General features: G+C 40.0%; 1 protein-coding gene across 2 annotated transcripts in view; it reads right to left on the reverse strand.

Annotated features, from left to right (window-relative positions):
- LOC135532520 (E3 SUMO-protein ligase PIAS1-like) overlaps positions 1-16,182 on the reverse strand; it is a 50,223-nt gene that overhangs the window by 7,878 nt on the left and 26,163 nt on the right. The window contains exons 3-8 of one of the 2 annotated variants that reach the window (XM_064959998.1): positions 15,888-15,935; positions 9,402-9,492; positions 5,790-5,924; positions 5,040-5,145; positions 4,683-4,756; positions 4,206-4,366 (exon numbers count right to left, since the gene is read on the reverse strand). In XM_064959998.1, the coding sequence (XP_064816070.1) occupies positions 4,206-4,366; positions 4,683-4,756; positions 5,040-5,145; positions 5,790-5,924; positions 9,402-9,492; positions 15,888-15,935 (615 nt within the window). Of the gene's footprint in view, positions 1-4,205; positions 4,367-4,682; positions 4,757-5,039; positions 5,164-5,789; positions 5,925-9,401; positions 9,493-15,887; positions 15,936-16,182 lie in introns of both variants that reach the window. The other variant, XM_064959997.1, reaches the window with a different exon arrangement.

Consider the following 16,182-nt stretch of genomic DNA (forward strand, 5'->3'; position numbering starts at 1 on the left):
TGCGGTCATTGTGTGTACGGTGTTATTCACGTTGTGTTAAAGACATTGTGTGTACGGTGTTATTCACGTTGTGTTAAAGACATTGTGTGTATGGTGTTATTCACGTTGTGTTACAGTCATTGTGTGTAAATACATCTATACACTACAGATTGTATAAAATAGAAAAGACCATCTGAATCTCTCATGTAGGAATGAATAGTGTGGACTTGTATACAGTATAACTGAATAGTGTGGACTTGTATACAGTATAACTGAATAGAGTGGACTTGTATACAGTATAACCAAATAGAGTGGACTTGTATAACTGAATAGAGTGGACTTGTATACAGTATAACTGAATAGAGTGGACTTGTATACAGTCTAACTGAATAGAGTGGACTTGTATACAGTCTAACTGAATTGAGTGGACTTGTATACAGTCTAACTGAATAGAGTAGACTTGTATACGGTATAACTGAATAGAGTGGACTTGTATACAGTATAACTGAATAGAGTGGACTTGTATACAGTATAACTGAATAGAGTGGACTTGTATACAGTATAACTGAATAGAGTAGACTTGTATACAGTATAACCGAATAGAGTGGACTTGTATAACTGAATAGAGTGGACTTGTATACAGTCTAACTGAATAGAGTGGACTTGTATACAGTATAACTGAATAGAGTAGACTTGTATACAGTATAACTGAATAGAGTGGACTTGTATACAGTATAACTGAATAGAGTAGACTTGTATACAGTATAACTGAATAGAGTAGACTTGTATACAGTCTAACTGAATAGAGTGGACTTGTATACAGTCTAACTGAATAGAGTGGACTTGTATACAGTCTAACTGAATAGAGTGGACTTGTATACAGTCTAACTGAATAGAGTGGACTTGTATACAGTATAACTGAATAGAGTAGACTTGTATACAGTATAACTGAATAGAGTGGACTTGTATACAGTATAACTGAATAGAGTGGACTTGTATACAGTATAACTGAATAGAGTGGACTTGTATACAGTATAACTGAATAGAGTAGACTTGTATACAGTATAACCGAATAGAGTGGACTTGTATAACTGAATAGAGTGGACTTGTATACAGTCTAACTGAATAGAGTGGACTTGTATACAGTATAACTGAATAGAGTAGACTTGTATACAGTATAACTGAATAGAGTGGACTTGTATACAGTATAACTGAATAGAGTAGACTTGTATACAGTATAACTGAATAGAGTGGACTTGTATACAGTCTAACTGAATAGAGTGGACTTGTATACAGTCTAACTGAATAGAGTGGACTTGTATACAGTATAACTGAATAGAGTGGACTTGTATACAGTATAACTGAATAGAGTGGACTTGTATACAGTATAACTGAATAGAGTAGACTTGTATACAGTATAACTGAATAGAGTGGACTTGTATACAGTATAACTGAATAGAGTGGACTTGTATACAGTCTAACTGAATAGAGTGGACTTGTATACAGTCTAACTGAATAGAGTGGACTTGTATACAGTATACCTGAATAGAGTAGACTTGTATACAGTCTAACTGAATAGAGTAGACTTGTATACAGTCTAACTGAATAGAGTAGACTTGTATACAGTCTAACTGAATAGAGTGGACTTGTATACAGTCTAACTGAATAGAGTGGACTTGTATACAGTATAACTGAATAGAGTGGACTTGTATACAGTATAACTGAATAGAGTGGACTTGTATACAGTATAACTGAATAGAGTAGACTTGTATACAGTATAACTGAATAGAGTAGACTTGTATACAGTATAACTGAAAAGAGTAGACTTGTATACAGTATAACTGAATAGAGTAGACTTGTATACAGTATAACTGAATAGAGTAGACTTGTATACAGTATAACTGAATAGAGTAGACTTGTATACAGTATAACTGAATAGAGTAGACTTGTATACAGTATAACTGAATAGAGTGGACTTGTATACAGTATAACTGAGAAGGTTGTTTTTGTACATACTGTAGGTCAACTAGCGGAATCCCGTCCTATGGTTGGATGTGACTATCTGGATTCAATACCATTTCATGTTTGAAGAACACAACCACAGACCGTTCAACTCAACAACCCCCCAGCTAAGCACAAATTCATGCTGCTTATCAACTATTCTCAACTTCCTGTTTATTTTGATCACTGCTCACTGAAAATGTCACCCTATGGTTTATATTGAATTTGTGCAGAAAAATAAGCTGGTTGCAACTGGAGCCATGTAAAGAAATGTTGGGCTACACATGTTAAACCCATCAGGTCTGATGTGACCATTAAAGTCTGAAACTGGGCACAGAAAAGAAACAAACTAAACCCAGAGGAACATACAGTGGCCAGTTCCCGGATGATGTGCTTCTTTCCAGCCTAAAATTAAGAAAATCTGCACAAAATTGTAGGGGCAGACTCCACCACAAGTCTCTGTGATACGGTGTAATAACATAGATGTATACAGTATACACAGGGCCTTCACAAAGTATTCATACCCCTTGACTTATTCCACATTTTGTTGTGTTACAACCTGAATTCAACATGGATTAAATAGAGTTTTCCCCACCTCACCCATACACACACACAATACCCCATAATGACATCACAATACCCCATAATGACATCACAATACCCCATAATGACATCACAACACCCCATAATGACATCACAACACCCCCTAATGACAAAGTGAAAACATGTTTTTAGACATTTTTGCACATTTATTGAAAATGAAATACAGAAATATCTCACTTACATAAGTATTCACATCCCTGAGTCAATACTTTGCAGGAGCTCCTTTGGCAGTGATTACAGTAGAGTGTTTCTGTGTAAGTCTCTGAGATTTACACACCTGGATTGTGCAACATTTTTTCCATTATTCCTTTCAAAATTCTTCAAGCCCAGTCAATTGGTTTTTAATCATTGCTAGACAACCATTTTCAGGTCTTGCCATAGATTCTCAAGTAGATTTAAGTCAAAACTGTAACTAGGCCACTCATGAACATTCACTGTCTTCTTGTTAAGCAACTCCAGTGTAGATTTGGCCTTGTGTTTTTGTCCTACTGAAATGTGAATTCATCTCTGGTGGAAAGCAGACAACCTGGTTTTCCTCTAGGATTGTTCCTGTGTTTAGCTCCATTCAGTTTATTTGTTATCCTGAAATACTCCCCCAGTCCTTAACGATTACAAGCATACCCATAACATGATGCAACCACCACTATGCTTGAAAATATGGAGAGTGGTACTGAGTAATGTGTTGTATTGAATTTGCCCAAAACATAACACTTTTTATTCAGGACAAAAATATAATTGCTTTGCAACATTGTTTGTATTATTACTTTAGTCCCGTGTTGCAAACAGGATGCATGTTTTGGAATATTTTTATTCTGTACAGACTTCCTTCATTTCACTGTCATTTAGGTTAGTATTGTTGCGTACCTACAATGTTGTTTTCTCCAATCACAGCCATTCAACTCTGTAACTGTTTTATAGTCACCATTGGTCTCATGGTGAAATCCGTGAGCGGTTTCCTTCCTCTCCGGCAACTGAGTTAGGAAGGACACCTGTATCTCTGTAGTGACTGGGTGTATTGATACACCATCCAAAGTGTAATTACTAACTTTACCATGCTCAAAGGGATATTCAATGACTGCTTTTTTATTTATTTATTTTTTACCTATCTACCTATAGGTGTCCTTCTTTGCCAGGCATTGGAAAACCTCTCTCGTCTTTGTGGTTGAATCTGTATTTGAAATTCACTGCTCGACTGAGGGACCTTACAGATAATTGTATGTGTGGTGTACAGAGAGGAGGTAGTCATTCATGTTAAACACTATTATTGAGTCCACGCAACTTATTATGTGACTTGTTAAGAACATTTTTACTCCTGAACGTATTTAGGCTTGCCATGACAAAGGGGTTTGAATACTAACTGACTCAAGACATTTCAGCTTTTCATTTTTGATTAATTACTACAAATTTCAAAAAAACATACTTCCACTTTGACATTATGGGGTATTTTGTGTAGACCAGTGACAATTCAAAAAAAATAATGTAATCCATTTAAATTCAGGCTGTAACACAACAACATGTGGAATAAGTGAATGGGTATGAATCCTTTCTGAAAGGCCCGTAGGACCACTATGTTCTGTATTAAATAGAGACACTAAGAGCTGGTACAGGCTTGTGGGTCTCACCCGTCAATGATGAGATGTTCGTAGGGGGCTTTCTTATCACAGACGGGACAAACCCAGGTGGGTTTCTTCTCATTCATCTGGATGTACAGCGTAGCGTCAAAACACTGCAGGTGGGAACACGTCAGCGCCCGGCACGGGATCATCAGACGCATCTTACCCAGCTACACACATACACACCGGACACACACACACACACACACACACACACACACACACACACACACACCAGACACACCAGACACACCAGACACACCAGACACACCAGACACACACACCAGACACACACACACACCACAGACACACACACACCACAGACACACACACACCACAGACACACACACACCAGACACACACACACGCACACACACCAGACACACACACACAGTAGTTAAACGGTGATAGGGGTATTGAGACAAGTCGGGACACACACAGTAAAGCACAGTAATAGGGGTATAAAGACAGAGTGTGTGTGTTTACCGGACAGAGCAGCGACACACGCAGGCTGGTGGTGGCGATTTCACTGTCTGGATCTGCGGTTAGCTTCTCTTTGACTGCAGGGGGACAGAGAACAGCATGAAGAAGAAGCAGCAATCATGACCACCTATACAAGACCTGCACAACCTTCTACAGTACATGACCACTTCACATGGAATATCGTACAGAGCGCCATGACAACACAGAACGAGACGCCTGGTTTATACAGGCCAGAACTCAACATGTAGCGAGATACACGTGTCATGGACCCGTTCAGCCAGGTCCATAGATCCATACATTTAACCTAGCATGCTAACAGTGCTAACAGTGTAAACAGTGCGTCGTCCTGGCAACCCTTACTGAGTGCTCTGGAATGGTCTGGGTTCCGGATGCCTTTGGACCGTAGTCTCTGCAACAGTACTGTGGACGACTGCTGCTTGACCAGGTACACCGCCATAGAGTAGCTCTGAAAACACAGAAGGTGCTGTAGGGTTGTTAAAATCACTCTCTTTTTCATCCGGATCACTGCACTTTTATTCATGTGTTTTTGCCCCACTGTTCTTACCAAACCAAAACATTATTTATACAGAGCATTTCTTACAGGAGTAAAGTCTAAGTGCTTAAAACATCAAATAAATTGGCCTCCCGAGTGGCGCAGACGTCTAAAGGCATCTGTATCGCAGTGCTTGAGGCACCACTATAGACCCGGGTTCGATCCCGGCCGGTATGTCCTTGTCCCATCGCGCTCTAGCGACTCCTGTGGCGGGCCGGGTGCAGTGCACGCCGAAACGGTCGCCAGGTGTACGGTGTTTCCTCCGACACATCGGTGCGGCTAGCTTCCGGGTTAAGCGAGCAATGTGTCAAGAAGCAGTGCGGCTAGGCGGGGTCATGTTTCGGAGGACGCGTGGCTCTCGACCTTTCGCCTCTCCCGAGTCCGTATGGGAGTTGCAACGATGGGACAAGACTGTAACTACCAATTGGATACCAGGAATTTGGATAGAAAAGGGGGCAATAATAAATAAATTAAAACATTTAAAACATTAAATTATAAAAAAATATATAAAAATACAACAAAAAATAATAATAAAAAAGGTCAGAAAGATTTCTTACCCTTCCAACCTCTGAGGTCCAAGACACCACGACGGTGTTGGGGACTGTGGTGGATAGTCTGACCACTGAGGTAATGTTGATGGGCCGGCTGGGGCGCTTCGGCTCCACACCGTTTTTCGTTGGAGGAAGATAACCCTGAGAGGGGGGGGAGAGAGGGATAGAGAAAGAGAGAGGGAGGGAGAGAGACAGGTGAGGGAGGGAGAAAGATGGGGGGAGAGAGGGAGAGAGACAGGTGGAGGGAGGGAGAGAGAAGGGAGAGAGACAGGTGGAGGGAGGGAGAGAGGGATAGAGAAAGAGAGAGGGAGGGAGAGAGACAGGTGGAGGGAGAGAGAGAGAGAGGGAAAAGTCACACCACATGTCAATCAAATGTTTATAGTAATTGAAGGTATGGTTTGTGTGTAACCAGCAGTACTGTACAGTGTGTAACTAGCAGTACTGTACAGTGTGTAACTAGCAGTACTGTACAGTGTGTAATTAGCAGTAACTAACAGTACTGTACAGTGTGTAACTAGCAGTACTGTACAGTGTGTAACTAGCAGTACTGTACAGTGTGTAACTAGCAGTACTGTACAGTGTGTAGCTAGCAGTACTGTACAGTGTGTAACTAGCAGTACTGTATAGTGTGTAACCAGCAGTACTGTACAGTGTGTAACTAGCAGTACTGTACAGTGTGTAAATAGCAGTACTGTACAGTGTGTAAATAGCAGTACTGTACAGTGTGTAAATAGCAGTACTGTACAGTGTGTAACTAGCAGTGACTAACAGTACTGTACAGTGTGTAACTAGGAGTACTGTACAGTGTGTAACTAACAGTACAGTACAGTGTGTAACTAGCAGTACTGTACAGTGTGTAATTAGCAGTAACTAACAGTACTGTACAGTGTGTAATTAGCAGTGACTAACAGTACTGTACAGTGTGTAACTAGCAGTACTGTACAGTGTGTAACTAGCAGTACTGTACAGTGTGTAACTAGCAGTACTGTATAGTGTGTAACCAGCAGTACTGTACAGTGTGTAACTAGCAGTACTGTACAGTGTGTAACTAGCAGTACTGTACAGTGTGTAACTAGCAGTACTGTACAGTGTGTAACTAGCAGTGACTAACAGTACTGTACAGTGTGTAACTAGGAGTACTGTACAGTGTGTAACTAACAGTACAGTACAGTGTGTAACTAGCAGTACTGTACAGTGTGTAACTAACAGTACTGTACAGTGTGTAACTAGGAGTACTGCACAGTGTGTAACTAGCAGTACTGTACAGTGTGTAACTAGCAGTAACTAACAGTACTGCACAGTGTGTAACTAGCAGTACTGTACAGTGTATTAACTAACAGTACTGCACAGTGTGTAACTAACAGTACTGTACAGTGTGTAACTAGGAGTACTGTACAGTGTTTAACTAACAGTACAGTGTGTAACTAACAGTACTGTACAGTGTGTAACTAGGAGTACTGTACAGTGTGTAACTAACAGTACAGTGTGTAACTAACAGTACAGTGTGTAACTAACAGTACTGCACAGTGTGCAACTAACAGTACTGCACAGTGTGTAACTAACAGTACAGCACAGTGTGTAACTAACAGTACAGTGTGTAACTAACAGTACAGTGTGTAACTAACAGTACAGTGTGTAACTAACACTACTGCACAGTGTGTAACTAACACTACTGCACAGTGTGTAACTAACAGTACAGTGTGTAACTAACAGTACAGTACAGTGTGTAACTAACAGTACAGTGTGTAACTAGGAGTACTGTACAGTGTTTAACTAACAGTACAGTGTGTAACTAACAGTACTGCACAATGTGTAACTAGGAGTACTGTACAGTGTGTAACTAGCAGTACTGTATAGTGTGTAACCAGCAGTACTGTACAGTGTGTAACTAGCAGTACTGTACAGTGTGTAACTAGCAGTACTGTACAGTGTGTAACTAGCAGTACTGTACAGTGTGTAACTAGCAGTGACTAACAGTACTGTACAGTGTGTAACTAGGAGTACTGTACAGTGTGTAACTAACAGTACAGTACAGTGTGTAACTAGCAGTACTGTACAGTGTGTAACTAGGAGTACTGTACAGTGTGTAACTAGGAGTACTGCACAGTGTGTAACTAGCAGTACTGTACAGTGTGTAACTAGCAGTAACTAACAGTACTGCACAGTGTGTAACTAGCAGTACTGTACAGTGTATTAACTAACAGTACTGCACAGTGTGTAACTAACAGTACTGTACAGTGTGTAACTAGGAGTACTGTACAGTGTTTAACTAACAGTACAGTGTGTAACTAACAGTACTGTACAGTGTGTAACTAGGAGTACTGTACAGTGTGTAACTAACAGTACAGTGTGTAACTAACAGTACAGTGTGTAACTAACAGTACTGCACAGTGTGCAACTAACAGTACTGCACAGTGTGTAACTAACAGTACAGCACAGTGTGTAACTAACAGTACAGTGTGTAACTAACAGTACAGTGTGTAACTAACAGTACAGTGTGTAACTAACACTACTGCACAGTGTGTAACTAACACTACTGCACAGTGTGTAACTAACAGTACAGTGTGTAACTAACAGTACAGTACAGTGTGTAACTAACAGTACAGTGTGTAACTAGGAGTACTGTACAGTGTTTAACTAACAGTACAGTGTGTAACTAACAGTACTGCACAATGTGTAACTAGGAGTACTGTACAGTGTGTAACTAGCAGTACTGTATAGTGTGTAACCAGCAGTACTGTACAGTGTGTAACTAGCAGTACTGTACAGTGTGTAACTAGCAGTACTGTACAGTGTGTAACTAGCAGTACTGTACAGTGTGTAACTAGCAGTACTGTACAGTGTGTAACTAGCAGTGACTAACAGTACTGTACAGTGTGTAACTAACAGTACAGTACAGTGTGTAACTAGCAGTACTGCACAGTGTGTAACTAACAGTACTGCACAGTGTGTAACTAACAGCACAGTGTGTAACTAACAGTACAGTGTGTAACTAACAGTACAGTGTGTAACTAACAGTACAGTGTGTAACTAACAGTACTGCACAGTGTGCAACTAACAGTACTGCACAGTGTGTAACTAACAGTACAGCACAGTGTGTAACTAACAGTACAGTGTGTAACTAACAGTACAGTGTGTAACTAACAGTACTGCACAGTGTCTAACTAACAGTACAGTGTGTAACTAACAGTACAGTGTGTAACTAACAGTACAGTACAGTGTGTAACTAACAGTACAGTGTGTAACTAGGAGTACTGTACAGTGTTTAACTAACAGTACAGTGTGTAACTAACAGTACTGCACAATGTGTAACTAGGAGTACTGTACAGTGTGTAACTAACAGTACTGCACAGTGTGTAACTAACAGCACAGTGTGTAACTAACAGTACAGTGTGTAACTAACAGTACAGTGTGTAACTAACAGTACTGCACAATGTGTAACTAGGAGTACTGTACAGTGTGTAACTAACAGTACTGCACAGTGTGTAACTAACAGCACAGTGTGTAACTAACAGCACAGTGTGTAACTAACAGTACAGTGTGTAACTAACAGTACAGTGTGTAACTAACAGTACAGTGTGTAACTAACAGTACAGTGTGTGGAGTTGTGTTTCTTACCGGGAGGTTGCATGGCTTCCCGTTCACCTTCACACACAGATTGGGCGGAAAGTGGTCTTCCTGAGGACAACTCGTCTCAGAGAGACAAAACCTGCACACACACACACACACACACACACACACACACACACACACACACACACACACACACACACACACACACACACACACACACACACACACACACACACACACACACACACACACACACACACACACACACACACACGTCAACCATAATGGGCATATTGCAATGAAGAATGGCCACTAGATTATGGTCAGGGTTATGTTTCCACCCACTAAGACAGATGTCAGGGTTATGTTTCCACCCCCTAAGACAGATGTCAGGGTTATGTTTCCACCCCCTAACCCCTCCCTAAGACAGATGTCAGGGTTATGTTTCCACCCCCTAAGACAGATGTCAGGGTTATGTTTCCACCCCTAAGACAGATGTCAGGGTTATGTTTCCACCCCTAAGACAGACGTCAGGGTTATGTTTCCACCCCCTAAGACAGATGTCAGGGTTATGTTTCCACCCCCTAAGACAGACGTCAGGGTTATGTTTCCACCCCCTAAGACAGATGTCAGGGTTATGTTTCCACCCCCTAACCCCTCCCTAAGACAGATGTCAGGGTTATGTTTCCACCCCCTAAGACAGATGTCAGGGTTATGTTTCCACCCCCTAAGACAGATGTCAGGGTTATGTTTCCACCCCCTAAGACAGATGTCAGGGTTATGTTTCCACCCCCTAAGACAGATGTCAGGGTTATGTTTCCACCCCCTAAGACAGATGTCAGGGTTATGTTTCCACCCCCTAAGACAGATGTCAGGGTTATGTTTCCACCCCCTAAGACAGATGTCAGGGTTATGTTTCCATTGTGTTCGTGGTTGGGCTGGTCGTTTATAAACATGGTTTTGTTGTGTTCGTGGTTGGGCTGGTAGTTTATAAACATGGTTTTGTTGTGTTCGTGGTTGGGCTGGTAGTTTATAAACATGGTTTTGTTGTGTTCGTGGTTGGGCTGGTAGTTTATAAACATGGTTTTGTTGTGTTCGTGGTTGGGCTGGTAGTTTATAAACATGGTTTTGTTGTGTTCGTGGTGGGGCTGGTAGTTTATAAACATGGTTTTGTTGTGTTCGTGGTGGGGCTGGTAGTTTATAAACATGGTTTTGTTGTGTTCGTGGTTGGGCTGGTAGTTTATAGTAACATGTTCTATGTTGTGTGGTTATAAACATGGTTTTGTTGTGTTCGTGGTTGGGCTGGTAGTTTATAAACATGGTTTTGTTGTGTTCGTGGTTAGGCTGGTAGTTTATAGTAACATGTTCTATGTTGTGTGGTTATAAACATGGTTTTGTTGTGTTCGTGGTTGGGCTGGTAGTTTATAAACATGGTTTTGTTGTGTTCGTGGTTAGGCTGGTAGTTTATATGTTCTGACAGGACGACAAGGCCTGTGGTACTGAAAGACTATGTCTGAATTGGAAAGAAATGTGTTATGGAGGGTCATTTCCTATTGTTTGGAAGTTGATATCGTAACCATAGAAACAGATACAAAGTGCTTTGTTCTATAATGATTTTTAAATTGAGCTTCACACAGTTGCTGTAATCCATATCACTTTCATTTACACCGTGGTAATTCATTAACACTTAGTCTTCAGTGGCCTTACTTTATTTTCACAGAAGATATATAAATCATTTGGCTTAGTAATTGTCTGTAATTAAACGTGTTATCTAAATCATTGTATTTGACATAGGCTACATTTACAGTCTAATCATTATATTTCAGTTGTAGGCTGTTGTCATATTCTTTAATTCCTGTTTTTCATATTTCCATTTTGCGGTTCGTGATAGGATGTTATGTCGTTTGGGTGGGAGTCTGTCTAGTATAAATCATGGTAACAGTCACTTCCTCTGTCTAGTATAAATCATGGTAACAGCCATTTCCTCTGTCTAGTATAAAGCATGGTAACAGCCATTTCCTCTGTCTAGTATAAATCATGGTAACAGTCACTTCCTCTGTCTAGTATAAATCATGGTAACAGCCATTTCCTCTGTCTAGTATAAAGCATGGTATCAGTCACTTCCTCTGTCTAGTATAAATCATGGTAACAGTCATTTCCTCTGTCTAGTATAAATCATGGTAACAGCCATTTCCTCTGTCTAGTATAAATCATGGTAACAGTCACTTCCTCTGTCTAGTATAAATCATGGTAACAGTCACTTCCTCTGTCTAGTATAAATCATGGTAACAGTCACTTCCTCTGTCTAGTATAAAGCATGGTAACAGTCACTTCCTCTGTCTAGTATAAATCATGGTAACAGTCACTTCCTCTGTCTAGTATAAATCATGGTAACAGTCACTTCCTCTGTCTAGTATAAAGCATGGTAACAGTCACTTCCTCTGTCTAGTATAAATCATGGTAACAGTCATTTCCTCTGTCTAGTATAAATCATGGTAACAGTCACTTCCTCTGTCTAGTATAAAGCATGGTAACAGTCATTTCCTCTGTCTAGTATAAATCATGGTAACAGTCATTTCCTCTGTCTAGTATAAATCATGGTAACAGTCACTTCCTCTGTCTAGTATAAAGCATGGTAACAGTCATTTCCTCTGTCTAGTATAAATCATGGTAACAGCCATTTCCTCTGTCTAGTATAAATCATGGCAACAGTCACTTCCTCTGTCTAGTATAAAGCATGGTAACAGTCACTTCCTCTGTCTAGTATAAATCATGGTAACAGCCATTTCCTCTGTCTAGTATAAATCATGGTAACAGTCACTTCCTCTGTCTAGTATAAATCATGGTAACAGTCACTTCCTCTGTCTAGTATAAATCATGGTAACAGTCACTTCCTCTGTCTAGTATAAATCATGGTAACAGCCATTTCCTCTGTCTAGTATAAATCATGGTAACAGTCATTTCCTCTGTCTAGTATAAATCATGGTAACAGCCATTTCCTCTGTCTAGTATAAATCATGGTAACAGTCACTTCCTCTGTCTAGTATAAATCATGGTAACAGTCACTTCCTCTGTCTAGTATAAAGCATGGTAACAGTCACTTCCTCTGTCTAGTATAAATCATGGTAACAGTCACTTCCTCTGTCTAGTATAAATCATGGTAACAGTCACTTCCTCTGTCTAGTATAAAGCATGGTAACAGTCACTTCCTCTGTCTAGTATAAAGCATGGTAACAGTCACTTCCTCTGTCTAGTATAAATCATGGTAACAGTCACTTCCTCTGTCTAGTATAAAGCATGGTAACAGTCACTTCCTCTGTCTAGTATAAATCATGGTAACAGTCATTTCCTCTGTCTAGTATAAATCATGGTAACAGTCATTTCCTCTGTCTAGTATAAATCATGGTAACAGTCACTTCCTCTGTCTAGTATAAAGCATGGTAACAGTCATTTCCTCTGTCTAGTATAAAGCATGGTAACAGCCATTTCCTCTGTCTAGTATAAATCATGGTAACAGTCACTTCCTCTGTCTAGTATAAATCATGGTAACAGTCATTTCCTCTGTCTAGTATAAAGCATGGTAACAGTCACTTCCTCTGTCTAGTATAAATCATGGTAACAGCCATTTCCTCTGTCTAGTATAAATCATGGTAACAGTCACTTCCTCTGTCTAGTATAAATCATGGTAACAGCCATTTCCTCTGTCTAGTATAAAGCATGGTATCAGTCACTTCCTCTGTCTAGTATAAATCATGGTAACAGTCATTTCCTCTGTCTAGTATAAATCATGGTAACAGTCACTTCCTCTGTCTAGTATAAATCATGGTAACAGTCACTTCCTCTGTCTAGTATAAATCATGGTAACAGTCACTTCCTCTGTCTAGTATAAAGCATGGTAACAGTCACTTCCTCTGTCTAGTATAAATCATGGTAACAGTCACTTCCTCTGTCTAGTATAAATCATGGTAACAGTCATTTCCTCTGTCTAGTATAAAGCATGGTAACAGCCATTTCCTCTGTCTAGTATAAATCATGGTAACAGTCACTTCCTCTGTCTAGTATAAATCATGGTAACAGTCATTTCCTCTGTCTAGTATAAAGCATGGTAACAGTCACTTCCTCTGTCTAGTATAAATCATGGTAACAGCCATTTCCTCTGTCTAGTATAAATCATGGTAACAGTCACTTCCTCTGTCTAGTATAAATCATGGTAACAGCCATTTCCTCTGTCTAGTATAAAGCATGGTATCAGTCACTTCCTCTGTCTAGTATAAATCATGGTAACAGTCATTTCCTCTGTCTAGTATAAATCATGGTAACAGCCATTTCCTCTGTCTAGTATAAATCATGGTAACAGTCACTTCCTCTGTCTAGTATAAATCATGGTAACAGTCACTTCCTCTGTCTAGTATAAATCATGGTAACAGTCACTTCCTCTGTCTAGTATAAAGCATGGTAACAGTCACTTCCTCTGTCTAGTATAAATCATGGTAACAGTCACTTCCTCTGTCTAGTATAAATCATGGTAACAGTCACTTCCTCTGTCTAGTATAAAGCATGGTAACAGTCACTTCCTCTGTCTAGTATAAATCATGGTAACAGTCATTTCCTCTGTCTAGTATAAATCATGGTAACAGTCACTTCCTCTGTCTAGTATAAAGCATGGTAACAGTCATTTCCTCTGTCTAGTATAAAGCATGGTAACAGTCATTTCCTCTGTCTAGTATAAATCATGGTAACAGTCACTTCCTCTGTCTAGTATAAATCATGGTAACAGTCACTTCCTCTGTCTAGTATAAAGCATGGTAACAGTCACTTCCTCTGTCTAGTATAAATCATGGTAACAGTCACTTCCTCTGTCTAGTATAAATCATGGTAACAGTCACTTCCTCTGTCTAGTATAAAGCATGGTAACAGTCACTTCCTCTGTCTAGTATAAATCATGGTAACAGTCATTTCCTCTGTCTAGTATAAATCATGGTAACAGTCACTTCCTCTGTCTAGTATAAAGCATGGTAACAGTCATTTCCTCTGTCTAGTATAAAGCATGGTAACAGTCATTTCCTCTGTCTAGTATAAAGCATGGTAACAGTCACTTCCTCTGTCTAGTATAAATCATGGTAACAGTCACTTCCTCTGTCTAGTATAAATCATGGTAACAGTCACTTCCTCTGTCTAGTATAAAGCATGGTAACAGTCACTTCCTCTGTCTAGTATAAATCATGGTAACAGTCATTTCCTCTGTCTAGTATAAATCATGGTAACAGTCACTTCCTCTGTCTAGTATAAAGCATGGTAACAGTCATTTCCTCTGTGTAGTATAAAGCATGGTAACAGTCATTTCCTCTGTCTAGTATAAAGCATGGTAACAGTCATTTCCTCTGTCTAGTATAAATCATGGTAACAGTCATTTCCTCTGTCTAGTATAAATCATGGTAACAGTCACTTCCTCTGTCTAGTATAAAGCATGGTAACAGTCATTTCCTCTGTCTAGTATAAAGCATGGTAACAGTCACTTCCTCTGTCTAGTATAAATCATGGTAACAGTCACTTCCTCTGTCTAGTATAAAGCATGGTAACAGTCATTTCCTCTGTCTAGTATAAAGCATGGTAACAGTCACTTCCTCTGTCTAGTATAAATCATGGTAACAGTCACTTCCTCTGTCTAGTATAAAGCATGGTAACAGTCACTTCCTCTGTCTAGTATAAAGCATGGTAACAGTCACTTCCTCTGTCTAGTATAAATCATGGTAACAGTCACTTCCTCTGTCTAGTATAAAGCATGGTAACAGTCATTTCCTCTGTCTAGTATAAAGCATGGTAACAGTCACTTCCTCTGTCTAGTATAAAGCATGGTAACAGCCACTTCCTCTGTCTAGTATAAATCATGGTAACAGTCACTTCCTCTGTCTAGTATAAAGCATGGTAACAGTCACTTCCTCTGTCTAGTATAAAGCATGGTAACAGTCACTTCCTCTGTCTAGTATAAAGCATGGTAACAGTCACTTCCTCTGTCTAGTATAAAGCATGGTAACAGTCACTTCCTCTGTCTAGTATAAATCATGGTAACAGTCACTTCCTCTGTCTAGTATAAAACATGGTAACAGTCACTTCCTCTGTCTAGTATAAAGCATGGTAACAGTCACTTCCTCTGTCTAGTATAAATCATGGTAACAGCCATTTCCTCTGTCTAGTATAAATCATGGTAACAGCCATTTCCTCTGTCTAGTATAAATCATGGTAACAGTCACTTCCTCTGTCTAGTATAAAGCATGGTAACAGCCATTTCCTCTGTCTAGTATCTAGGCTGGCTTGACATGGTAACATCCACATAGTGGTTGTAGTATAGTGGGAGGATATATATTGATCAGGACCCACATAGTGGTTGTAGTATCGTGGGAGGATATGCAGTATATTGATCAGGACCTACAAAGTGGTTGTAGTATAGTGGGAGAATATGTATTGATCAGGACCTACATAGTGGTTAATAGAATCCTACTACAAGTAGAACAATGAGTTCTATCAACTGACCGTAATTGAACTTGTACTGTGAAGTCACATTTGGTCCCCGAGATGTCCCTGAAAAACACAGACGGACATTAAAGGGTTGGTAGGGTACATGGTAGGGTAGAGGATAGGTAGGGTAGAGGGTAGGTAGGGTACATTGGTAGTATAGAGTACGTTGGTAGGGTAGAGGGTTGGTAGGGTACATGGTAGGGTAGAGGGTAGGTAGGGTAGAGGGTAGGTAGGGTACATTGGTAGTATAGAGTACGTTGGTAGGGTAGAGGGTTGGTAGGGTAGAGGGTTGGTAGGGTACATGGTAGGG

Source organism: Oncorhynchus masou, unplaced genomic scaffold, assembly GCF_036934945.1.
Source record: "Oncorhynchus masou masou isolate Uvic2021 unplaced genomic scaffold, UVic_Omas_1.1 unplaced_scaffold_1891, whole genome shotgun sequence".
NCBI classification, from domain to species: Eukaryota; Metazoa; Chordata; class Actinopteri; order Salmoniformes; family Salmonidae; genus Oncorhynchus; species Oncorhynchus masou.